At 42.1% G+C, this 26,998-nt stretch overlaps 1 protein-coding gene across 1 annotated transcript; it reads left to right on the forward strand.

Annotated features, from left to right (window-relative positions):
- Positions 1–999: 999 nt before the first annotated feature.
- Positions 1,000–25,975, forward strand: LOC142739321 (transmembrane protease serine 11G-like). Its single transcript, XM_075849809.1, has 9 exons — positions 1,000–1,126; positions 2,591–2,730; positions 3,167–3,234; positions 4,332–4,492; positions 11,000–11,038; positions 15,438–15,606; positions 19,834–20,099; positions 25,290–25,432; positions 25,630–25,975. The coding sequence occupies exons 1-9, from the start codon at positions 1,000–1,002 to the stop codon at positions 25,789–25,791; spliced, it is 1,275 nt and encodes a 424-aa protein (XP_075705924.1). The 3' UTR covers positions 25,792–25,975.
- Positions 25,976–26,998: the final 1,023 nt, after the last annotated feature.

A 26,998-nucleotide genomic window follows, 5' to 3' on the forward strand; every position in this document is an offset into this window, starting at 1 on the left:
CCCTCAATACTTGGTCGGGGCTCCGACTCTGGATGAATTACTGCATCAATGCGGCGTGGCATGGAGGCGATCAGCCTGTGGCACTGCTGAGGTGTTATGGAAGCCCAGCTTGCTTTGATAGCGGCCTTCAGCTCGTCTGCATTGTTGGGTCTGGTGTCTCTCATCTTCCTCTTGACAATACCCCATAGATTCTCTATGGGAATTAGAGAGCAACAGTGTTGATCCACTATGTTATATCAAGTCCAGAGTCAACGCAGCCGTCTACCAGTATATTTTCGAGCACTTCATGCTTCCCTCTGCTGACAAGCTTTATGGAGATGCTGATTTCATTTTCCAGCAGGACTTGGCACCTGCCCACACTGCCAGAATTACCAATACCTGGTTTCATAACCACAGTATCACTGTGCTTGATTGGCCAGCAAACTCACCTGACCTAAACCCCATAGAGAATTTATGTGACCAGCAATAAGGCTATCTAAGTACCTACCAAAAGTTGTCCAAGGAAGGACAACTGGTGAACTGGTGACAGGTTCATGGGCGCTCAAAGCTCATTCATGTGCTTGGGGAGCGAAGGCTAGTCCATCTGGCTTGATCCGACAGTAAAGTTACTGTAGCATCAAATGCTGAAAAAAGTAATACTGGCTATGATAGAAAGACTGAAAAAACATCTTATTATGTAAAATGATGCAGATGCCAAGCTCTGATACACTAAGTGAATAATTTTTAACATCATAGACAATAAGATGATTACAGGGGTCCCACTGCTGGAATTCTCCTGCAATCACCTGATATTGCTAGGGGAAGCTCCTGACCCCTGCTGAGTGGACAAGATTAGGATAGATTTCTAGTAAAGAAAATATAATATTACATTTAATGACAGCAAGTAGAGATCTTGAAAATGGCAAGCAATTGAAACACAGAGCATATTAGAAAGTTGTTTATGTATAAATATAATATAATATTATATAAATATTAAATACATAATATATATCTTTTAGGATGCCTGAATCGGATGTACCACCAAAGTCTTCTCGGCATCGCAAGATCACAATAGCTGTCATCAGCGTGGCCGTCATCATTATTGTTGGAGCTATCGTTGCCGCTATTGTTATAGATTTAGTCCTTGGTAAGAATGTGAATAATACAACTATTTTTATGTTTGTTAACTCAACAGTCAGCTGACTCTTTTTCTTTTGCATATAATTATAAAGCCCTTATTGGAATAAATAGTAATACAAAATAAATAGAAGTAATAAAAAGTCTAATTTCAAGGGGCAAGAGACTGTGGTATACATAATAGAGAGGGGATCCATTGCACATATTAAAATGGGACCCCAGTATGGTTTTTGATTTTAACAATAGTTGTTATCACTTCTATTTTTTTCATTTTATATTCGCCATTGGGTGGCTATCATAGGCTTTTAGGACTACAACAATAATTAACCACCTAATTAGTTCAAGCCAATGTTAATATATAAACTAATTTGTGTCTCCTAGAAAAGAAAACAATTAGGGTGCCACCATACAATCTCAATGTGCTTCACCTCTACAGGCCGCACGGCTGAAAACCGCGGCAATGTTTAGCTGCAGAGGGGTACAGAGGGGGTCCACTTTGGCCACACAGGGTTTTAAAACAGTATTCTGCTTCATTTGCACCTCTCTCTACTCACACTCTCCATCCGTCTCTCATAGATTTCACAAATAGTGCATTATCTATGCAAGTCAAGTCAATCAGAGTTTCAGTGAAGAGTATAAGCAGGGTATTAACAAGTGAAGTTTAAAATTGACTGTGGCCAGAAGGGGCTCCTACCCATCTTGGCCCCGCTGCAGCTGAATCGACAGCAGAGGCTATATGACCGTTCCTGGTATTTGAGCACCTGATACTACTTCATGTGCATTCCTCATTTGTATGAGAAGGATTTGGAGAGGAACTAAATATATCATGAGCTCAAGGTGCTTTTTATTATACTTCAGTTATACCAGGATTTAATTAAAAGAAATTACCTACCACACTGTACAGGGAACAATAAATGGAATTTGGTGCAAGCCTACTGGTCACTTCCAGGCAAACAGCCTTTCTACTGCAGTATCATGAAAGAGAAGAAACCATCTAAGACCGATCATACATATAATACGCATTCAACCCAAGAGCAGAGGACCAGGTTCTCTATAACATGTACAGATGTAGCCATCTTTATATTGACGTTTTACGCATTAAATACACAGTGTCAAGAAACTTTAACTTTACTTTTTCAATGGCTTTTGTTGTGTGATATTACACTGCAGCAAGTTATCATAGTCAAGATAAACTTGGTTACATCTGTATATGCTATACTGCAATAGGGTGGCATCTGCAGGTATTCTTTATGGGTTGTTGCATTTCTAGAGCATTCACATCTAAATTTTACATATTAAATCCTACATGACGTTCCTTTAGCATTCATACCATAACTTTATAACTTTAGTCAACTGAATGATATTTTATGATTACATGCCATTACTCAAGTCACAAGGTAAAACTATGTAACCCAAGGTTGCAGTTCTACTATAAAAATCCTCAGCATTGATCATTTACATTTTTCTTCAACAGTAAAAAATAATTCTGGGTCCAGTTATAATCCCCATTACTTCAGGGGTTCGTTCCGAATACGTGACCTAAACTACACTGATGCTTACAAAGAAAGCAGTAGCTTTAAATACAGAATACTGGAAGCCGAAATTGCCGTAATTGTAAGTAGACAGGTTACTTACTGTATATTCATCTATTGCTAATATGCTACTGTTCCCTGTTAGCTCTTTTCAGTGGTGTGTATTTTTAAGTTCTCTTTCTTGTATTGCCTACTTCCTAATGATATACCAAGCTATGCAGGACTTCATTGCTCTGGTGTGACGTTTTAACTAATTGTCAGTATTGTTAAAGGGGTTGTATGAGATTAAAAAAACTTGTCTGCTTTCTTCCAGGAACAGCGCCACTCCTGTCAATAGACTGGCTGTGGTATTGCAGTTCAAGTGGTTGGGCCTGAGCTGCAATACTAAACACAGCCCATGGACAAGAATAGCACTGTTTCAAGAAGAAAAGAGTTAGGTTTTTCTCATCTCAAACAAGACCTTTACGTTTTTTTATTCTATCTAAATACATTAATATCTGTTCTTTTTATGGTCACAGTTACAAGAAACATTTAAGAACTCCGAACTAAAGACTCAATACAATATGTCCAAAGTAATCAGCTTTAGGTAAGCAATTCCAAACCTTCAAAGACAAAGAGAACAGAAATTAAAATATATCATTATTGTTGCTACTCTTCTTACTTGTGTATTAACTACCTATGGACTACTCCAATCTGTAAACTATTACAAAAAGTGGAGATGGCTATACAGCTTATGGTTATACCATAAAGCAATCTAAAAGCGGTCATATCCATTAGATAGAAATACAGTAGGTTGGTGGTTGAACGTACACACTTTAGTCCATATTGACCATTAAAAACACCGGGCAACGGGTGAATGATCTTCCAGCGTGGAAAGTTTTTTCACAAAACGTTTGTTCATGTAACAGTCGACTGCACCACAGTCAAGTAGTACCGACTGTCGCATGAAAATTGTAAACACGACCGACTACTTTTCAGACGATGGCAGTCTATCACCGATAGATAGTGTGGGTTAGGGAAGGACTGGTCTGGCACATAAGACAATTGGGGAAGGAGAGGTTTGACATACAGTAGGTATGGAGTATTCTGGTATGTATCATAGCTGGGGAAGGACTAGTCTGCCATCTAAGAGAGCTAGGAGAAACTGTCTGTCACATAGGAAAGGTGGTAGGAAGTTACTTTTGACATAACAAAGTTGACCATATGCATTATCTAACTGACTGCTGAAAGCTCATTTGGCTTGCATCTATGTCTCCGAACTCTCCCCATAAACATGCATGGACAGCTCAGTCTGAGCATGCATGTTTATTTTAATGGAAAGAGAAAAATAAGCCACTCGCAGTAGTCTAGTTCCTGCGGAAATAGAGAATTTTAGACGATGAAATTCAACTTCCCCGTTCCTGCTTTGCTGTGACATCAGATGTCAGGGGACAGTTTGTCGATTATTGACAGACCATGCTGAAGTCAGTGAGTTTAGCAGACCCATTGTGAAAAAGGTGTGATCTGTTCCTTGTTCTTGATCATATTCTGGGTAGAAAGGGCGAAAGGTCTGGTGATGTCCGGTGATTTGCACTTACAAATTAAAAACAAATTTTGGTTTATGTGAGGAGAATTTTGCCTTGTGTATTTCTATGTACTTGAAAATATTTTTTTTATTAACATGATGAAACTAATCTTTTGTAGCCCTGGGAGTATTAAACCAGAATTTGTGATCCTGTTTCAAGTTCCAAATGCTGAGAGCAAATCATTTTCTTCAACTTCTGCTCAGAAAATTTTCTCAGACAATTTAATCAATGCTTCCAATTCGCGGTTCGACATTGACAGAAGTTCACTTCAGTTGTCAGGTAAGTAGCCAATAATCTGTCTCATATAATGAAGGCTCTATGCAATGCTATAATAGATTATATAATATATTACACACACATATTCATGTTTGGTGTTTATCCCATGCAGTTAACGGCTTATCATAAATGGATTGTGAGCGGATCATAGATAATAAAATACGGGGTTTATCATGATTATCTTAATAATCAGGATTATTTTACATATCATTCTTCAAGTATATCCATAAGCTCTCTAACTATACTGTGGCTATGTGTTCTTGAACCAGGTACCATAGGGCACGTTCAGACGAAGCTGGATTTCTCCGCTGCAAATGTTGTTGCAGATTCGGGGCAATTACGCAACGAATCTGCACCAACATTTGCATATTTGACAGGTAATTCAGACGTTGCAGATATCACAGCGGACTTGCCACAGATTAAAATTTTTGCATTGCAAAGACTGAAATACGCAGTGAAATTCAGCTTCTTCTCCGCAATGGAAAGAGCATGCTGCGGTAGGAAAATTCTGCACAGCAGCCTGATTTCCGCAGTTATTTTCTGCAACGTCTGAACTAACTTTCCTAAAAATGTATAGAAACAAATATAAAAAACGGCCGCTGCAGAATTCCACTGCGGACTGTCCGCAGCGGAATTCAACAGCAATTCTGCCTCGTGTGCATGTGCCCTTAAAGTGGATCTGCCATCAGCTATCCATCTGGTATTTGATTTGCTTTTTATTCAGTCCATTTTTCCCTGTATACTAGTGGCATACCTACCATAGAGAATGGGCTTATTACTAAGTACTATGTAATGTCGGGGTAGGGAGACAGACACGTGAGCCCTAATCTACTCGCCACTCAGTCCCTGCCTACTTGCAACGACCCGCCCTAGGCGACGGGGTACAACTGGGCGACGGTTCCTACACTCAATAGGTGCACGACAGACAAACAGACAAGGGTACAAAGAAGCCAGGGAAATGGGGAAGCTGCCCACGGGGACACCGTGAGCAACAAGCGAAGTGAACGAGCCGAGTCAAACCAGGAGATGAGCGAGGTACAAAAACGCAGAGCAGAAGAGTGGTCAGTAAAGCCAAGGTCAATCACAAGCAGAGGATCAGTAGTTCAAGAAGCTGCAGCAGGGCTAGGAAAGCAGCAGAGAAGAATCATAAGCAAAGGAGGAACAGGAAAGGCAGGTATAAATAGACAGAGGGCGGGAGCTAGCTCCGTCTGGCCAGGCTGTGATAGGCTCTCCCACTCCTAAGCCTGCCATCCTGGGTGGTGGAAGATGGAGTCAGTCTCACAGACATAGAAGCAGGTGCAGACTGATTAACTATGGGCGTCGACACAGAAGTTGTGTCTGGCAGATCCTTTACAGTACCCCCCCCTTTTATGAGGGGCCACCGGACCCTTTCTATGTGGACCTGGTTTATTGGGGAAACGAAGGTGGAACCTCCTGAGCAATACCCCAGCGTGAACATCCCGGGCAGGTACCCAAGTCCTCTCCTCAGGCCCGTATCCCCTCCAATGGACCAGGTACTGGAGGGAGCCTTGGACCATCCTGCTGTCCACAATCTTGGCCACCTCGAATTCTACCCCCTCAGGGGTGAGAACAGGGACCGGAGGCTTCCTCGAGGGAGCCAAGGACGGGGAGCAGCGTTTAAGGAGGGAGGCATGAAACACGTTGTGTACTCGAAAAGACAGGGGCAACTCCAGTCAGAAGGAGACAGGGTTAAGGACTTCAATGACCTTGTATGGCCCTATAAACCGGGGAGCAAACTTCTTGGACGGGACTTTAAGGCGCAAATTTTTTGACGATAGCCACACCAGATCCCCGACCACAAACAAGGGGTTAGCAGAACGTCTTCTATCTGCCTGAGTCTTTTGTATGCTCTGGGACGCCTCTAGGTTCTTCTGAACCTGGGCCCAGACTGTGCACAGTTCCCGATGAACGACATCTACCTCGGGATTGTTGGAACTACCAGGTGAAACGGAGGAGAACCGTGGATTAAACCCAAAATTACAGAAAAAGTGGGAGACCCCTGACGAGTTACTGACCCGGTTATTAAGGGAAAATTCGGCGAGGGGAATGAATGAGACCCAATCATATTGACAGTCAGAGATAAAACACCTTAAATATTGTTCTCGAGACTGATTAGTCCTCTCAGTTTGGCCATTAGTTTCAGGATGGAAGGCAGAGGAGAAGGACAGATCAATCTCCTACTTTTTACAGAAGGCTCTCCATAACAATGAAACAAATTGTACCCCTCTGTCAGAAACAATATTGACAGGGACCCCATGGAGACGCAGGATGTGTTTGACAAACAAGGTAGCTAACGTCTTGGCATTGGGTAGTTTCTTGAGGGGCACAAAGTGGCACATCTTACTGAAGCGGTCTACTACAACCCACACCACCGACTTGCCTTGAGATGGAGGCAAATCGGTGATGAAATCCATGGAGATATGGGTCCAAGGTCTCTGGGGAATGGGCAAAGAACATAGTAAGCCCGCTGGTCGGGACCTGGGAGTCTTGGACCTAGCACAAACTTCACAAGCGGCGACGTAGGCCTTAACATCTTTGAGCAACCCAGGCCACCAATAGTTTCTGGCAATGAGGTACTTGGTATCCAGAATGCCTGGATGGCCAGATAGTGCAGAATCATGATTTTCCCTAAGTACCCTTAGCCGGAATTGCAGGGGAACAAACAGCATGTTCTCAGGAAGGTTCCCGGGAGCTGAACCTTGATCAGCCGCAATTTCAGAGACTAAATCAGAATCAATAGAGGAAATGATTATACCTGGAGGCAAAACACAAGCAGGATCTTCCTCCGAAGGAGGGCTGGCCATGAAGCTACGCGACAGTGCATCAGCCTTAATATTTTTAGACCCAGCCCTATAGGTGACCAAAAAGTTGAATCTGGTAAAAAATAACGCCCATCGAGCTTGTCTCGGGTTTAGCCTCCGGGCAGATTCTAGGAAAACCAGATTCTTGTGGTCGGTAAGGACCGTTACCTGGTGCCTAGCCCCCTCCAGGAAGTGACGCCACTCTTCAAATGCCCATTTAATGGCTAAGAGTTCGCGGTTGCCAATATCATAGTTACTCTCAGTGGGCGAAAACTTCCTGGAGAAGTAGGCACAGGGGCGGAGATGGGTGAGGGACCTGGTACCCTGGGACAAGACAGCCCCCACTCCCACCTCGGACGCGTCAACCTCCACGATAAATGGCTCCATTTGGTTGGGCTGAACCAGCACTGGGGCCAAGATAAAGCACTTCCTAAGGACCTCAAAAGCCTGGACAGCCTCAGGAGGCCAGTGGAGGAGATCAGCACCTTTGCAAGTGAGATCCGTAAGAGGCTTAGCGATGACCGAGAAGTTAGCAATAAATCTCCTGTAATAATTAGCGAACCCCAGGAAGCACTGTAACGCCTTCAGGGAGGCAGGTTGGACCCATTCCGCCACAGCCTGGACCTTGGCGGGGTCCATGCGGAATTCATGAGGAGTGAGGATTTGACCCAAAACGGTATCTCCTGCACCCCAAACACACATTTTTCGGTCTTAGCAAACAGTTTCTTTTCCCGAAGGGCCTGGAGCACCTTCCTGACATGCTAAATATGGGAGGACCAGTCCTTGAAAAACACAAGTATGTCATCAAGGTACACTACAAGAAATACCCCCAGGTAGTCTCTTAAAATCTCATTTATGAAATTCTGGAAGACCGCGGGAGCATTACACAACCCAAAGGGCATGACGAGGTATTCGAAATGACCTTCGGGCGTGTTAAACGCAGTCTTCCACTCATCCCCCTCTTTGATGTGGATAAGGTTATAAGCCCCCCGTAGATCAAACTTAGAGAACCATTTGGCCCCCTGAACCTGATTGAAGAGATCAGGAATCAAAGCATGGCCTAAGACCACCATCCCATTACATAATCACAAGCCCATATACCTAGTCTACCCTGGTCACTGACACTACTATGGACCCCCTTGAGACCCTGGCTCAGCAAATGCAGGGCCTCTCCATACAGGTCCAGGCCCTGGCTCAGAGGGACAACCAGCCTGATGCTACCCTGGTAGTGCCCCTCACCTCACCTCTTGAACCCCACCTCAAGTTGCCCGACCGGTTCTCAGGGGACCGGAAGACCTTTTTCTCCTTTCGGGAAAGTTGTAGGCTCTATTTTCGCTTAAAGCCCCACTCCTCTGGTTCTGAGAGCCAGCGGGTGGGTATAATTATGTCCCGGCTCCAGGACGGTCCCCAAGAATGGGCCTTCTCCTTGGCTCCTGACGCCCCTGAACTTTCCTCCGTTGATCTTTTCTTTTCTGCTCTCGGGCTCATTTATGACGAGACTGACAAGACTGCCTTTGCCGAGAGTCAGCTGGTGACCTTACGTCAGGGTAAGAGACCTGTTGAGGAGTATTGTTCTGACTTGAGGAAGATGGAGTCAGTCTCACAGAGATAGAAGCAGGTGCAGACTGATTAACTATGGGCGTCGACACAGAAGTTGTGTCTGGCAGATCCTTTACATACTAATTATGATTTCTGCAACTAAAAATTATTCATTTTATGATGAAAAGATATGCTTTCTGTATCAATTCCTCATGGTTTTTAAAATCTCTGCTTGCAGTCATTCAATAGCAGACTTCTCTATTTACTTCTTGTTCATGTAATGGATGCAGAGGTGCATGGCTCGATAAAAGACACAGCTCTGATAACTCTATCAAATGACCAGGAGTGGAAGTAAACAATTAAGTAAACAATTAATGTATCTCCTCCATGTGCGGAAGTTAAGGGCTATGTACACCTTAGAAGATTTTTATTTTATTTTTTTTAAATAAAAATGTGTATCAGTGTGTTTGGTGCAAATTTCTAATTACTTTTTAGTAAAAAATATTTTTACTTTTTGAGATACAGCTGCTTTGTATCCTGTATACAGAGCAGCTGTATCATGCGCTGAAAGCGGTATCCGTCAGATCAGTGGCACTGATGGGCTCAGTGACAGCGGGTCCTGCGTGTCTCTGACACACGCAGGATCGAGCAGTTACCGATCCCATCTAAGTTCATAACTTAGATGCGATCGATAACAGGTGGATCCTGCGTGTCAGAGAAAAGCAGGACCCGCTGTCACTGAACCCGTCAGTTCTGCTGATCTGATGAATACCGCTTTCAGCGCTAGATATAGCTGCTCTGTATATAGGATACGAAGCAGCTGTATCTCAAAAAGTAAAAATATTTTTTTAAATAAAGTAATTAGAAAGTTGCATCAAACACACGGATACACACACACACACACACATATATATATATATATATATATATATATATATATATATATATACATATATAAATCTATATATATATATATATATAGATAGTTAGATATAGATACAGTCTAAAAGCAGAGGAAGCAAGTTTTCAAAGTTGTACATAGCCTTTAGCCTTGCTACAGCTATGCTCGGCCCTGGACAGCTGTTTTATTTCATGTCACTTCAGTGGCCTGCCAAGATGCATAGAAACGACTTCTTGAATGAATGCATGAATGAGACTTCACACAAACACAGATTTATTTTTTGCTTTGGAGAACAGTATACAGTACAAAAAAATAAAATAAATTAGGGGCTGCTCATAGGTTTGATATCCAATTGAAGTAACCTAGGAAAATGTGTGACGCTTTTAAAGGGTAACTAAACTTTTTAGAAAACTTTTGACATGCCATAGTGACATGTCAGGAATTTTGATTGGTGATGATCCGAGCACTCAGACCCCCATTGACCGCTTAGTTTTTGATCGGCTTCCCTCGGCGCGTTGTACGGGCTCAATACAAAAGTCTATGAGCACCACTAGCTTTCCGAGGAAAGCCGATCTAAAACAAAGCGGCATAGCACTCACCGAAGCGCTTCTGTTGCTTAGTTTTAGCACTCAGTGGGGTCTTAGTGCTCAGACCCTCATCGTTTAAAACTTCTGACATGTCACTATGACATGTCAAAGGTTTTTTTCAAAAAGTTTAGTTACACTTTCAGAAGCCTGAATAGCTTGAAATAGGTTTAGTCTGGTCCTCAAGGTAAAAGGTGTGTCCTCGACCTGCAGAATTCCTATCACTGTTTGCATGAGGATGTACATTGTAACACAGATCAATATATGACTGGCTAGCTGTTTCTGGTAAAAGTGAACCTCAGATGACATAGATGAGGATGTCTCATTTCCCGCATTTCATAATGATACATGTGCACATATATGATGACACAAGCCTTGTGACCAGATGCCATTTGCTTTACAGTAAGTCATTCGAATATCTGGTTAAGATAGCAGATGAGTATACATGTGGTATGAGGAAATTCTGAAAATAAAATGTTCACAATTTTAAATGTAGTCATTGTCTAGTCATTATCTAATATAGCATATGGTGTTGACTTTGAAACATGAAAATAGATGGTACTGAACGATGTATTTTTTAAAACTAGGAACTACTAGTGATTTTAAATATAGAAATGTGAGAAAATATCCTTCTCTAATAATAAATGTTGATATTTCACCTTAGAAATCTCAGTCAAGGATGCAGAGAATCTTCTCTATTGTGGTAAGATCATGCAAACTCATGTTTATTATGATTATACTTATAATACATTAAAAATACGCTGCGGAAAACTCCAATATATGCCTACGGAAAAAATATTTTGCAACTCAGACAGATTTATCTAGTTCTTTAGTTTCAGAATATTATGGAAATACAATGCAAGTACAATGTGGCGTGTGAGCGTACTATAACTGAAGCAAGGGCAGGTTAAAATTCAATTCCCAGCAGGATGCAGACAAGCCACAATGCTACATGGAGGGAGATTGCACAAGTGTAAAATACTGATGAACAACCACTCTCATACCATTCATGAGGAGGGTGGGTTCTTAGTATAATAATTCATTCATGTTGACTTAGAGCCTAAGGGCATGGCCAGACGTGGCGGAATTGCTCTGGAATTCTGCTGCGGACATATTCTCCATTGGTTTCCACACCTTTTCAGTTAGGTTCGTGCTGACGTGGCGGAAAACTCCGCTGCGGACCATAGGCTGCGGTACGGAATTTGGTGTCCGCAGCATACACTGGCGTTGCTGACGTCTAGCAGACTTGTTGCGTACTCATTGCAGAATTTCTCCATTGACTTCAATGGAGATTCAAAATTCTGCAATGAAATCCGCAGATGCTATGTGTGTTGCATTGCGTATTGGTTTTTTCGAACAGGATATCACTTAATTCTGGCTGGACCTATGTATTTCTAGGTCTCTAGCCAGACTGAGGCCCCATGCACGCGAACGTAAAAACGCCCGTAATCACGGGCTGTAATTACACACAGAAGTCTATAGTGCTCCCGTAATTACGGGTGACTACGTGTGTGCACCCGTAATTACGGGAGCGTTGCTAGGCGACATCAGGAGATAGTCACTGTCCAGGGTGCTGAAAGAGTTAAACGATCGGCAGTAACTGTTTCAGCACCCTCGACAGTGACTACCGATCACAATATAGATTAACATGTAAAAAAAATAGAAGTTCATACTTACCGAGAACTCCCTGCTTCTTCCTGCAGTCCGGCCTCCCGGGATGACGTTTCAGTCCAAGTGACGGCTGCAGCCAATCACAGGCCAATCACAGGCTGCAGCGGTCACATGGACTGCCGCGTCATCCAGGGAGGTCAGGCTGGATGTCGAAAGAGGGACGCGTCACCAAGACAACGGCCGGGTAAGTATGAATTTCTTTTACTTTTACTAGGGAAAGGGCTGTCCCTTCTCTCTATCCTGCACTGATAGAGAGAAGGGAAGTACTCTTCACCTGAATACGCAACGGCTAATTCGCATCAATTTCCTGCACATATTAGGCAAAGCCGCAACAGAATCTGCAACGCAGATTATGTGCGGCATTGATGCGGACAGTGGCGGCAGAAACACGCCACATCTGGCCATGCCCTAATGGCCACACTCACTATTGGATCAGGTTGGCTGCCCAGCACCATCTAAGTGAACAACACACGGTACTGACACCCCATTCTCCCCAACATCACAAGACCAAACTGCATCCTGCAAAAATGATAAATATGAGGTTAGTTGATATTTTGGCCAAAATACGCAATCTCGCAACCCGCATCAAGGGTCCTCATTGTGTTTCAGCCTACTAGTAACACCCAAACTATTAGATCAGATGGGCTGCCAATCAACTTCTAAGTGTACAACACATAGTACTGACACCCCATTCTCCCCCACCACCACTGGAGAGAACAAAAACAGTTTTTGCCGGTTCTGTATTCTGTCTTCTCTGTTCTAAGTTTCAAAGCAGTACAAAGTCTACTATTGGTCGCAGTGATGATGTGACTGGATACATGATCGCCAGGATGCCGAAAGCAGGAGGCTGCTGCTGGTTCTAACTAGACCAAGAAGATTCCTAGCAGTGACAATAGTCACAATAACAGGGCTAATTACAGTGGAAAAGTATAGTGTAAGAATTTTAAAAAAAATAAAAAAATAAGGTCCCCCAATGGTCTGTTTTGACCTATGAGGGACAGACCATACAAAAAATAAATAAATAAAAAAATTCACAGAAAATACCCACTCAAAAAAAGTCCACTCTCCACCAATAATTGTCGTAACGCTAGCCCTGACCCAATTACCCTAAAATAGACTTGTAATATATCAAAATTATCGATATGCAATGATGAACACATATAAAAAGTCTAGCATGAGGGTAAAACTATATGATTACCAGAAAAATTAACTTGAATGTTTAAAAAAAGATATTGTTACTTTTTCTCAAACTATAAGCCTAAAAATCCTTAAAAAATGTCAATTTTGACTATAAAAATGATAAAAGGGAAACATCCATTGGTCAAAAAAAAGAAACAAAAATCAAATTGCTAGCCCAAGAAATAAAAAAGTTATAGCCGTCAGATTAACGCATACTAAAAACATCTAAGCCTGGTCCTAAAGTCCAAAAATATCCTGGGGCTGAACTAGTTAAACTTTAAAAATATATGTGTTTAAAACTATTTCCTAAATATTTTCTTCACCTTCCTTAAGCCGAGCATTTCCCGGACCGAACACACTGCAGAGAGCCGGGCTCCTAGCGTCATAGTTATGTACGATGCTAGGTGTCACTGCCTCTCCGCGGAACTACTGTCCCGTACTGAAAACATTATTACAGTTCAGGACAGTTGTACCGAAGCGAGGCAGGGACTCCTAGCGTCATATATAACTATGACGCTAGGAGCCCGGCTCTCTGCAGTGTGTTCGGTCCTGGAAATGCGGCCGAAATACGGACCGAACATGCTTGTGTGAACCCGGCCTGACATTTACACAAATTCTACTTATTTGTTGTTTAACTAGAAGCCACATTAGATGTTTTTTGTCCATGGACAACAGTAGCTCAATAAGCTTCATAATAATGGGTTTTACCCAATGCTCTTGAGCACTGAACTAAGTTTTCCCACCTCCTAAAATCTTCCATTCCTCTTCTCATAATAGTTTTTACTATTACAACCACCCACAAAATCTCATCATGCATATATTTCTCTGATTTATAGTAGTAACACTGAAACTCCAGTAAAAATACATTTACAGTACTGCATGTATGTATCAGTCTGTAATTGGGGAACATCTGCTGGAAGTATATATACCTCAACATAATTTTAGTTCCAAAACACACTGTATTGGGAGTGTACCCATTTATTCATAGACCCAGGAATCCCCTACGTGGCCACAGACTGCATCACTCCAAACATTGCCATTAGTGTGCAATAGTATATGCAATCTCCCAAAGTAGTTAAATGTAGTGGGCCTAAGAGCTACGTGTGGCTCTCAAAACGCTGGTTAGAAACCTCTGATCTAGGGTATGGATGGACCTATAATAATGTTGCCATACATATTGTAATAACTGATAGTATTCAGTAAGAGTACTTTACATTTTAAAGAGTCTCTGTCACCAGATTTTCAAACCCCTATCTCCTATTGCAGCAGATCGGCACTGCAATGTAGATAACAGTAAAGTTTTTTGTTTTTTTTAAAAACTAGCATTTTTGGCCAAGTTATAACCATTTTTATATTTATGCAAATGAGCCTTTCTTAAGTACAACTGGGCGTGTTTAAAGTTATGTCCAAGTGGGCGTGTATTGTGTGTGTACATCTGGGCATTTTTACATGTTTTACTAGCTGGGCGTTGTGAATGGAAGTGTATGATGCTGACGAATCAGCATCATCCACTTCTCTTCATTACCACCCAGCTTCTGGCAGTTCAGACACACAGCGTGTCCTCGCTCATCCGACGCGATGAAGTTCCTGTGGGAGGAAGTGAGTGACGTCACAGCGTGATCTCGCGAGGACACGCTGTGTGTCTGTGCACTGCCAGAAGCTGGGTGGTAACGAAGAGAAGTGGATGATGCTGATTCGTCAGCATCATACACTTCCATTCACAACGCCCAGCTAGTAAAACAAGTAAAAACGCCCACTTGGACATAACTTTAAACACGCCCAGTTGTACTTAAGAAAGGCTCATTTGCATAAATATAAAAATGGTCATAACTTGGCCAAAAATGCTTGTTTTAAAAAAAAAAGAAACGTACTGTTATGTACATTGCAGCGCCGATCTGCTGCAATAGGAGATAGGGGTTTGAAAATCTGGTGACAGAGCCTCTTTAACTATCAAAATGGTTTTTTTAGCTCGGAGCTAGGCTTGTAGTATATAAGTGTGCTAGTAGGTAGAAAATAGGCAATAGCAACTAGAATTTGAATACAAACATGTACATATTCCTAAGGACAACCTCCTCTAATACTGCTGGATGCAGCTTTTGGCTTTAGTTAATAGGGAGGTGAAGAGTGGGACACCCCCTTCTTTTAGCTAAACATGCTTTATTAGTACATATGGGGTACAGTTGGGGTTATTTGAAGGATTACATTGTATTAACATTATATGTTACTATATTTAAATATTATTTTCTTGACAGATTGTGGTGTTGGAGGACCTTCGGTATCCAGCAGAATAGTAGGAGGTGTACCAGCAGCTTTGCAGTCATGGCCCTGGCAGGCCAGTCTACGCCTCAACGGGATTCATAAATGTGGAGCCTCATTAGTCAGCAATACCTGGCTTGTCACTGCTGCTCACTGTTTTGATTTGTAAGTGGTTATCTGTATTCTACATAGCAACCTTAATGTATTTTTTGGATTTTAATCAGAACAAATAGGAATGCGCTGTGGGTTTTGTGCTACACTGATTGCACAGGGAGTACCGCTGGTGACACAAGCGGGATTAGGAAGAAAATGGTAAAAGCAAATACCCATAGCTACTAAATGTTTAGCTTTATTTACTAATCCCGGCATCCCCTGCCAGGCTAGAATATATAGGTGCACTTCTTGGGGCACTGTGGCTGGCAGTAGTATGGAGCATTGTGGTTCTTACTTGTGGGGACACTGTTTCTATGCCATCACTTTATGATCAATGTAGTCCGATCTCTAGGACACACACCAATCTTGAGAATGACGGGGAAGGAGCTCTGATTTAGCATGCACTAAATATTCATCTTAAAGTGTAGCTAAACGTTTGACAAACTTCTGACATGTCATAGTGACATGTCAGAAGTTTGGATTGGTGGGGGTCCAAGCACTGAGACCCCCACCAATCGCTAGAACGAAGCAGCTGAAGCGCTCGTTGAGTGCTCAGCCGCTTCGTGCCTGTTCGGCTTTTTCCGGAAATAAATGTATCGGTGTACGGATTCAATAGAAAATCTATGAGCCCGTACTCCGATACATCGGCTTTCCGGAAAAAGCCGAACAGACACGAAGCAGCTGAGCGCTCACACGAGCGCTTCAGCTGCTTCGTTCTAGCAATTGGTGGGGTGCTCAGTGCTCGGAAACCCACCAATCCAAACTTCTGACATGTCACTATGACATGTCAGAAGTTTGTCAAACGTTTAGCTACACTTTAAAGATTCTGTATTATAAAACCCAATTTGATAAAACAGATGAATATATAGTGTATTTACCAAAGGAATCACATACTGACTTGTCCTTAACCAATCCTTACAAACGATTTATAAAAAACACGTCAACCTATGCCCTTTGAATAAAAAATAGTGCATGTGGCCCCCTTATCACACTGCAAAATTAATATTGACTCCCTCAACTAAACCCCGTAAACAAATCCAGAAAGCCTAAACAAATACAGACACCAGATCCCCTAAATAAATACAGACCCCTCTAATGCAGAGCCCAAACCCCTTAAATAGACCAAGCGTGCAGATACTCACCTCTCCCAATTCCTGCTGTCCTCTACGCTCCCAGGCACCACAGCAGACAACATCGTGAGGCTGGCCCCAGTGTCAGTACATTGTCAGCAGCGCCGCCTGGGAGCGAAGATGACTGCAGGAACGAGAAGAGGTGAGTCTATTTTAGATAACGCGGGGCGCCCAGGAACTTTGTTTGGTCTTGAGGGAGTCCAGCAGGGCTCCCCTATTTCCAGGTATCTCTCAGAGATTCTGGGGGATTTAGCTAGTATGTCTTAACCTCAAAACCAGTTGGAGTGAAAAATATACATGCATACACTACCGTTCAAAACTTTGGGGTCACCCAGACAATTTTGTGTTTTCCATGAAAACTCACACTTATATTTATCAAATGAGTTGCAAAATGACTAGAAAATATAGTCAAGACATTGACAAGGTTAGAAATAATGATTTTTATTTGAAATAATAATTTTCTCCTTCAAACTTTGCTTTCGTCAAAGAATGCTCCATTTGCAGCAATTACAGCATTGCAGACCTTTGGCATTCTAGCTGTTAATTTGCTGAGGTAATCGGGAGAAATTTCACCCCATGCTTCCAGAAGCCCCTCCCACAAGTTGGATTTTCTTGATGGGCATTTCTTGCGTACCATATGGTCAAGCTGCTCCCACAACAGCTCTATGGGGTTGAGATCTGGGGACTGCGCTGGCCACTCCATTACAGATAGAATACCAGCTGCCTGCTTCTTCCCTAAATAGTTCTTGCATAATTTGGAGATGTGCTTTGGGTCATTATCCTGTTGTAGAATGAAAGTGGCTCCAATCAAGCGCTGTCCACAGGGTATGGCATGGCGTTGCAAAATGGAGTGATAGCCTTTCTTATTCAAAATCCCTTTTACCTTGTACAAATCTCCCACTTTACCAGCACCAAAGCAACCCCAGACCATCACATTACCTCCACCATGCTTGACAGATGGCGTCAGGCACTCTTCCAGCATCTTTTCAGTTGTTCTGCATCTCACAAATGTTCTTCTGTGTGATCCAAACACCTCAAACTTCGATTCGGCTGTCCATAACACTTTTTTCCAATCTTCCTCTGTCCAATGTCTGTGTGCTTTTGCCCATATTAATCTTTTCCTTTTATTAGCCAGTCTCAGATATGGCTTTTTCTTTGCCACTCTGCCCTGAAGGCCAGCATCCCGGAGTCGCCTCTCACTGTAGACGTTGACACTGGCGTTTTGCACGTACTATTTAATGAAGCTGCCAGTTGAGGACCTGTGAGGCGTCTATTTCTCAAACTAGAGACTCTAATGTACTTGTCTTGTTGCTCAGTTGTGCAGTGGGCCTCCCACTTCTCTTTCTACTCTGGTTAGAGCCTGTTTGTGCTGTCCTCTGAAGGGAGAAGTACACACAGTTGTAGGAAATCTTCAGTTTCTTGGCAATTTCTCACATGGAATAGCCTTCATTTCTAAGAACAAGAATAGACTGTCGAGTTTCACATGAAAGCTCTCTTTTTCTAGCCATTTTGAGAGTTTAATCGTACCCACAAATGTAATGCTCCAGATTCTCAACTAGCTGAAAGGAAGGTCAGTTTTATAGCTCCTCTAAACAGCAAAACTGTTTACAGCGGTGCTAACATAATTGCACAAGGGTTTTCAAGTATTTTCTAATCATCCATTAGCCTTCTAACACAGTTAGCAAACACAATATACCATTAGAACACTGGAGTGATGGTTGCTGGAAATGGGCCTCTATACACCTATGTAGATATTGCATTAAAAACCAGACGTTTGCAGCTAGAATAGTCATTTAGAACATTAACAATGTATAGAGTGTATTTCTGATTAATTTAATGTTATCTTCATTGAAAAAAACTGTGCTTTTCTTTCAAAAATAAGGAAATTTCTAAGTGACCCTAAACTTTTGAACGGTAGTGTACGTACATCTTTTCCCTCAAATCAATTTCCCCATAGAAACCAATGGTGAAAAACATCAGGGATGGGGAATGCTGTGGGTAAGAAGATGCATTTAAAGTGGTTATCTAGTAAAGACAACCCCTGTCAATATGCCCTATTAGAGTATGAATGTCAAATAGGCAGTGCCGCCACTCGGGACCCTTCTTTATGAGCCAGAGCGGAAAGCATTTTAATTGCCGCATATAATAGTACATGTACTGTGTTGCCGTGCAGGCATGAGAAGCCGGCTTACGGGTAGGAGCACACACAACGGATTCTCCGCAATGGATTAATTGGGGAAAATCCTCATCGTATTACAGTAGCAGCAGTGTCGGTGAGTTTTCAATAAATCTCGTCCCCACACTGCGGTAAATTTCCGCCGAAAAAAACACATAAATTGACCTGCAGTGCGGTTACTTCAACCGCAGCATATCAATTAATTCTGCGGATACGTAACTCTTCTGTTGCAGGTTTACCCATTGAATTCAATGGGGTGCTTATACCTGCAACAAAGCAGTGTGTGTTGTGATATTTGCGGCGGAATCACAGCGATACGCCGCAAAAATCGCAAGTAAGAAAAAATAAAATTAAAATTATACTTACCCAGAGTTCCCTGCTTCTCCAGTATGGCCTCCCTGGATGACGTTGCGGGCCCTGTGACTGCTGCAGCCAATCACAGGCTGCAGCGTCACATGGGCCTGCAACGTCATCCAGGGAGGCCGGAGCGGACGTCAGAGGAGGGAGGGGGTAAGTATGTGCAATCATTTACGCAGCGGAATATACGGCTGAAATAACGCACCACAATGTGGTGCCATTTTTTTCGGACGGCATTCCTTGTGGTGTTCAGGGCGGATACGCTGCGCAGCTTGATTCAGTGTATCCGCACTAAATATGCTGTGTGTGTTCCTACCCTAAATATTTTTTGCCTTAAATCTTAAGAGGGGTTATCTTTGTGAGGCCCCACATGGCAGTTATCTGTAAATGAATGGGAAATAATACCTTTCCATTCACACATATGGGACATCTGGTCACTAGGAACAACTGCACTGAATGTAAAGTGTGAACGAGGCCTTCTGCATAATACATATGTTGTATAGTTGTAGTAAATTATATTTTACCATTAATTATTCAATCTTTTCTCCATTACCCCTTTTTATGTCTCCACCTCAGTAATAACAGAGTTAATATGTGGACAGTAGTGCTAGGTAAAATTTCTATTTCATCAAAGCCCGAATATGGATTAAATCTCAAACAAATCATCACTTATGAACAATATAGCAGCGAGACACACCAAAATGACATTGCGCTTCTTGAGCTGTCTGATCCAGTTAACTTTAATCAAGACATCCGACCTGTATGTCTGCCAAGCACATCTGAGAAGTTTGCGGATGACAAGTCATGCTACGTTACAGGATGGGGAGCACTTAAATCCGAAGGTTAGTATTAGTACTATGCATAGTATAAGAAAAATACCTTGTATGAATTAGCTGTGTAATATATCTATGAATCTAAGCGTCTCGGACGCTTTTGTTACATTTTTCTTATAAAGTATCTGTTTGGGTATGTTCACACGTAGTCAACAAAAACGTCTGAAAATCCAGAGCTGTTTTCAAGGGAAAACAGACCCTGCTTTTCAGACGTTTTTTTACCAACTCGCAATTTTCGCGGCGTTTTTCGCGCCGTTTTCGCGCCGTTTTTTACGTCCGTTTTTGGAGCTGTTTTCATTGGAGTCTATGAGAAAACAGCTCCAAAAACGTCTGAAAGAAGTGTCCTGCACTTCTTTTGACGAGGCTGTATTTTTACGAGTCGTCGTTTGACAGCTGTCAAACGACGACGCGTAAATAACAGGTCGTCTGCACAGTACGTCGGCAAACCCATTCAAATGAATGGGCAGATGTTTGCCGACGTATTGGAGCCGTATTTTCCGACGTAAAACGAGGCATAATACGCCTCGTATACGTCTGAAATTTGGCCGTGTGAACATACTCTTAATATCATTGAAATGAGATTGGCACTTGGTTTTTTAAAGAACTGTCATTTCGTATATAGTAACTTAACTATTCCACGTAAGTCAGTATATACATATAGTAGGAAAGTCATAAATAATAAGGGATTTTTCTCTTTTTGTTTGGGGAATCCCAGAAGGATAAGCTGATTAAAGGGTATCCCGCTCCTGGAGCCCCCAGCATTCAGTTGTAATCTATGGGGTACCTGGCAATAACTGCTCAAAATCCATGCAGCGCCACCACAGGGAACATGAAGCTTTACACAGTTCCCATTAGAATCAATGGGCTGTCCGTGTAATGGAAATGTATTATTAGGAGGCATTTCACGCCGACGTAGTTTAGTTTAGGACTAGTATTTGAAATACCAGTCTCAATAAATTCCCCCTAATATTTTTAGACTTACATTTTATTAAATAATACAGACATATTTGGTATTATCACAACTGTAGCAACCCGTTCTTTAAAGCTATACCATTATTTAAAAAGGACCTGTCATGTCCTCAGAAAAGTGAATCTGGCACCACACATTTATAGCCAACTTCTCCCTGATTCTAGCACAGTTTGTTGTTGTCTTTGTAGGGACCCCAGTTCCACCGCAATGTTTCTCCCGTCCCCCACTATAAGCCATTTCATCTCGGGTGGCTGATATGCTAATTTATGAATAAATTGACAAATTGGCGATCCCCACCGCCCAGTTGTCAATTGGACCGAAGCCGCTCTGACAGTCGTCAACGTGGCGTATAGACCTAAGCTGCTGCAATATAGCGGCTTACGTTCACGTTCCTTGACACTGTATGGTGAAGACTGCCCATATGTTAAATTATTTATAAAATTAACATATCAGCCGCTTAGGATGAACTGGCTCATTATGGGGGAACGGAGGAGGATTGCTGGTGAACTGGGGCACCTACAAAGATAAATAAACTGTGCTGGAATCAGGGAGAAACCAGCTATAAAAGTATGGCAGCAGATTAAGGCGGGATTCACACGACCGGGTCGTTCCCGAGCCCGAGTGTCGGCCGGTAAAATCGGCCATTTTGCCCCGCCGGTTTGCATTAAGTTTTGCATCCGTGCCGGGCCGGGCAGATCCGGACAGTGACATCAGCGGCAACTCCTGAAGGGGAATCCCCATGTGTTCGGGGATTCCGCTTCAGGAGTTTCCCCTGATGTCACTGGCCAGATATGGACAGAGACATCAAGCACTCTGTCCAGGAGCGGAATCCCCGAAAACACGGGGATTCCGCTCCTTCAAGGAGCTAAAGTGCGGCTAGCACATAGCAGAGCGGGGAGATACCTCCCCACTCTGCTATAGTGGCGTCGCTACAGTAGTAGCAGCCGCAGCAGCAGCTGCAGCTGCTAGCGGCGCCATCGAAGGTGTCGCCGGGCCAGGGTGCTTTTAAAACAAGCAGGGGAAGGGAGCCAGCGCAGCGCTCCCTTCCACCTGCTGTACACCCCGGCCCTGTCACACAGTGTACAGCGATGCCATTTGTCCGAATGGCATCAACTCCTCCTCCTCACATGCACTCTGTGCTGTGAGGAGGAGGAGATAGAGCGCAAGCTCCGGAAAACCCGGCCATCACTCGGAACACATTCCGGTGATGGCCGTGTAATACCCGGCCCCATAGACTTCTATGGGAGCCGGGCGGCCGGGTACACGGGCGAAGATAGAGCATGCCCTATTTTTTGACGGCCGGTTTTCCCGGCCGTCAAAAAATCGGTCGTGTGAATAGCCCCATTAGGGGTCTATTATTCCTAATGCAGCCGGGTGCCGGCCGATTTATGAACGGCCGGCACCCGGCCGGGAAACCCTGCTGTGTGAATGAGGCCTAACATTTCTGAGGACATGACAGGTCCTCTTTAAGGTAATTGTTTATTAGTGTAAAACAAAACAAAAAAGAATGGAAAAACTATTTTTTTTGAATTCCATCAAAATATAAATTATATAAAAATCACTGACATATATCCAATAGTGGTACCAAAATATAGTACAACTAGTCCTGTAAACAATCAAGGCCTTATACAACTACATTGACCTAAATTTATGACCGCTGGAAAGCCAAGAGGCAAAAATAAAAAAATTATTTTGGTCATTAAGGCCAAAAATGTCATCAAGGGGTTAAATATACCCTCGTCCTTATTTCTGTCTTTTGTTTTAATATATCTTTGTACAGTAAATAGAATCCGTAATTTGAAAAGTAGAATATTTTGTTTGGAGATATAGTATCACTTATTTCCTAAAAGAAGTTCCTTTGCATGCAGATTTCAAGACGATTGATCTCTAAGTAAGCAATTTGTTTAAAGGCTACGTAAACCTTTGTAGCTTTTTGAAAAAAAACTTTGAATGCATGTGTTTAGTGATTTTAAAAATTTTTCTATTAGACATTTATTTAAATTGTTATATTGTTTTAGCACTGCAGTTTCTATGTATCCACTATACATGAAAACTGCATTTCGATGCAGTTCTTATGTAAGGTGGATACATAGAAGCTGCAGCACTAAAACAAAATAAAATTTGTAATAATAGTTTATTAGAAAAATGTGTAAAACTAACACTAAACATACATTTAAGAGGTTTTTCGATCTTGGACATTTATGGCATATGTGCAGAATATGCCATAAATGTCAGATAGATGTGTGTCCTACCTCTAAACCCGCATCTGTTCTAGAATGGAGCCCCCTGACCCCTGTCCAATCATATCTTGCTTTCGCTGCTCTCCGGCCACTGACTGACGCAGTGTTCGGGGGTATGAAAACAGCTGAGCTAGCAGAGTTTTGCTGTTTCCATAATTACCATAGAAGTGAATGCGAGTCACAGAAACAGCGTAGCTCAGTGAGCTCTGCTATTTCCGTACTCCCGACCACCTCGTCAGACAGTGGCAGGAGAACAGCAATGAAAGAGAAGGTAGGAAGGGGGTCAGGGGGCCCTGTTCTAGAGATAGATGCAGGTCCCAGAGACATATCCTGTGGATATGCCATAAATGTCCAAGATGAGAAAACCCCTTTAAATATACATAAATAGATACATAGCCTTTAAAATATGCATGCTTCTTCAGCTGTCGGGCCAATACTTCCTCATGAGTACCTCATTGGTAAGTCATACACATCTAATAGTGAACAATTGTACAAAGTATATACACTCCTCAACATTGAAATTGCAACACCAAGAAGGGCAAGCCATAAGGTTATGCAAATCGTGGAAGTAGCAGGTGTCGCTAAGATCTGCAAATTATCACATTTTCAAGCATCAAGCTCCAATCTGTGGCATGTGAGAGGGGTATAAAAGCCAGATTGATAGCAAAGTTTTATAGCCACATGAAACCTCAAAAAAAGGATCAAGTGGTGTGGGATGATTGTGCGATGCCTCCTGTTGATCGACGTGACAGTTATCGCCACTTGTCGGAAACTGAGAAGGACAAAATCCTTGAACTGAGGGACCTTGGTTTATCACTCCGGCAGATCGCTACACGCCTATGCGAGATGTCAGCACTGTCCTGGAGGTTGGGAGAACAACAACGAATGGGAATGACAGCAAGAGGTGCGCGGAGGCGAACCTCTGCATAGACGGATCGTCTAATTGGAAGAATGACACGTAGTGATCCATTCCGTTCTGCAAGTGAAATTGGACGTCACATCCCAATCCTAGGGTGGCAACCAGTGTCGACACAAACAATCAGAAGGTGTTTGCACGACATTGGGCTACGAGCCAGACATCCATCCATCAGGTGTTCCATTAACCACACGCCACCGCTCTCAAAGGCTATCATGGTGCACAGCAAAATGGCAATGGTGGCTGGGATGGAGATCTATCCTCCCCAGCAATGAGTCCCGCTTTTGTCTCGGACGCCATGATAGCCGGAGTTTGTTCTAGAGACCACATGGCCAACGCCATAAGAGGCCTTCAAAAGAGAATCTAACACCGGTCCTGCTCCCGGGATTATGGTGTGGGGTAGCATAATGTACAGTAGCAGGACCCTCATTTTAGGTACACTAACAGCTTGGTGTTACATTGATTTGGTTGTGGAACCAGTGGTACAGCCATTTCTCTAAAGTGTCACAAAAGCCGTTTTTCAACAGGACAACGCCAGGCCGCATGTTGCTCATGCTACTGTGAGCAGCCTGCATGGCCTAAACATGCTACCATGACCTGCAGTGTCTCCGGACTTGTCTCCCATCGATCACATCTGAGACGTCATTGGTCGGCAATTGCAAAGGGAGCTGCCAGCAGCCAATCTTGATGATTAGTTTGCCCAAGTGCATACTCAATACTGAATAAATCGTGATGTTTGGAATATTTTATTTCCATTTATTCATTATTTGTAGATCATTAACATGTCTATTGATTCTGTGATTCCCACAATTCCAAACCTTTTCCTTCTTGGTGTTGCAATTTCAATGTTGAGGAGTGTGTGTAGATATATATATATATATATATATATATATATATATATATATATATATATATATATACATAGTACTTATTCTAGCATTTCGATAATAAATAAGATAAATTGTTCCAATTCCAAATGACTAAAAATAAAAACTTTATAAGCCAAAAAAAAAGGGAATTTCCTGGTAGCACTATAGCTTTATAATATAAACTGTGATTTTGTTCCTTTACAGGCCCGTCATCACCAATTCTACAGCAAGCTCAAGTAAAGATAATAAACTCAGATTTATGTGGAAGCGTACAGATGTATGGAAATTTAATAAATCCATCCATGATATGTGCTGGATATGTAGAGGGAAGAATTGATGCATGTCAGGTAAGTTAGTGCAGTATAAGCTATGTTCTATTAACACTGCACTTGGTCACACATTTGGCTAATGAAAGCTTATGGGCATGTTGGCATATAGATTGGGAAGTGTTCCTGACATTTATAAAAGCTCATTATCTCTCAAACAGTTGAATTTATTTGAGAGATATAACTAGTAGCTAATATTTCATTTTTCTCCAACCTAGGGTGATTCTGGAGGTCCACTTGTATCCACTCAAAATAACGGCAAGTGGGCGCTTATTGGGATTGTCAGCTTTGGAGATGGATGTGCCTTACCAAATAGGCCTGGTGTCTACTCTAGAGTCACATATTTGCGCAGCTGGATCACTAAAAAATCAGGCCTGTGATGTACAACTTTTTCCACTAAAGATATAACTATGAAATATGAAGATTACAACATGTCCAGAGCACTTTCAGATAATGAACATGAAGACATTGATGGCAGGAAAGTTCTATTCGAGGAAAATATAGCTGCCCATTTGCACTTGAAAGATGACAAGAAGTTGTAATTTTATTGTTCTACTCCAGTCAAAGACATACCCAAGAAAGCATCCATATAAGAAATACCCTAAAAAAAAGGAGTTGGCCGTACAATGACCACTTTCCTATTAATCAAAGTATTCCCAGCCTGAATCATTGGAAATGCCTGTTTTCCCAGCTGCTGTACAAACAAAGGAAAAAAGAGGAAAAAATACTTATGGGACAATCCTATGGAGATATCAGACTCGTGGTCCATCTTATTTTTTGACCATAATAAGGGGCAAGTTTATTAAGAAAGAAATGAACATATAACCAGCACTTTGCAGATCAGAAGTTGATCACAAACGTATTATTCTTTTAATTGTTAGATGTATTCCTGTTATACAGGATTGTCTATGGCATATTGCATTGAGTCAATGTAAAAGTTTTTGTCAAGATTTTAACTTTTCTATATCTTTGTAGCAATGTATACAGTAGATCTGGCAAAGTACAAGTAATACTACTATGTACATTTTAGCACACTGCACTATTCTCAAATGTTAACTAGCGGGTCTGATAATTGTAACATTGTCTTGGAGGACAGAAAAGTAACTTGAAGTTTATTTCTACCTTTGAATATAATTTTACAGTTTACTTACTGTATAGATATCATCATAGAAAGCTCAGTAAGTAACTTTGTACAATCATTGCATTACGTGTCTTGTATTCATCCTCAGTTACAGCTTATATTATAGCCCAAAGCTGCATTTCCAAATTTAGCAGTGGATTTGCTGCAGGTTTCGGGACTATGCATTGCGGCATGCTCTGCTTTCATTGCAAATTGTTTCCACTACATGTGGTTGGGGTTTAGAAAACCACATCCACTTGTATTTGGACTGTAAATTGCTGCAATTCTAAATCTACACCGCATATCCACAGAATATCTGCCATGTCTGAACATGACCTAAGTTTTTCCTATTTCAGATAAGTATACACATATTTACAAAGTTACTCAAGTTTATATGTAGAGTTATTAAATATGTGAATTGTTGCTTGAAGGTCAATATTTGCTTTAAAATGCATCAGTAATGCCAC

This window comes from Rhinoderma darwinii, chromosome 1, assembly GCF_050947455.1.
Source record: "Rhinoderma darwinii isolate aRhiDar2 chromosome 1, aRhiDar2.hap1, whole genome shotgun sequence".
NCBI lineage: Eukaryota > Metazoa > Chordata > Amphibia > Anura > Rhinodermatidae > Rhinoderma > Rhinoderma darwinii.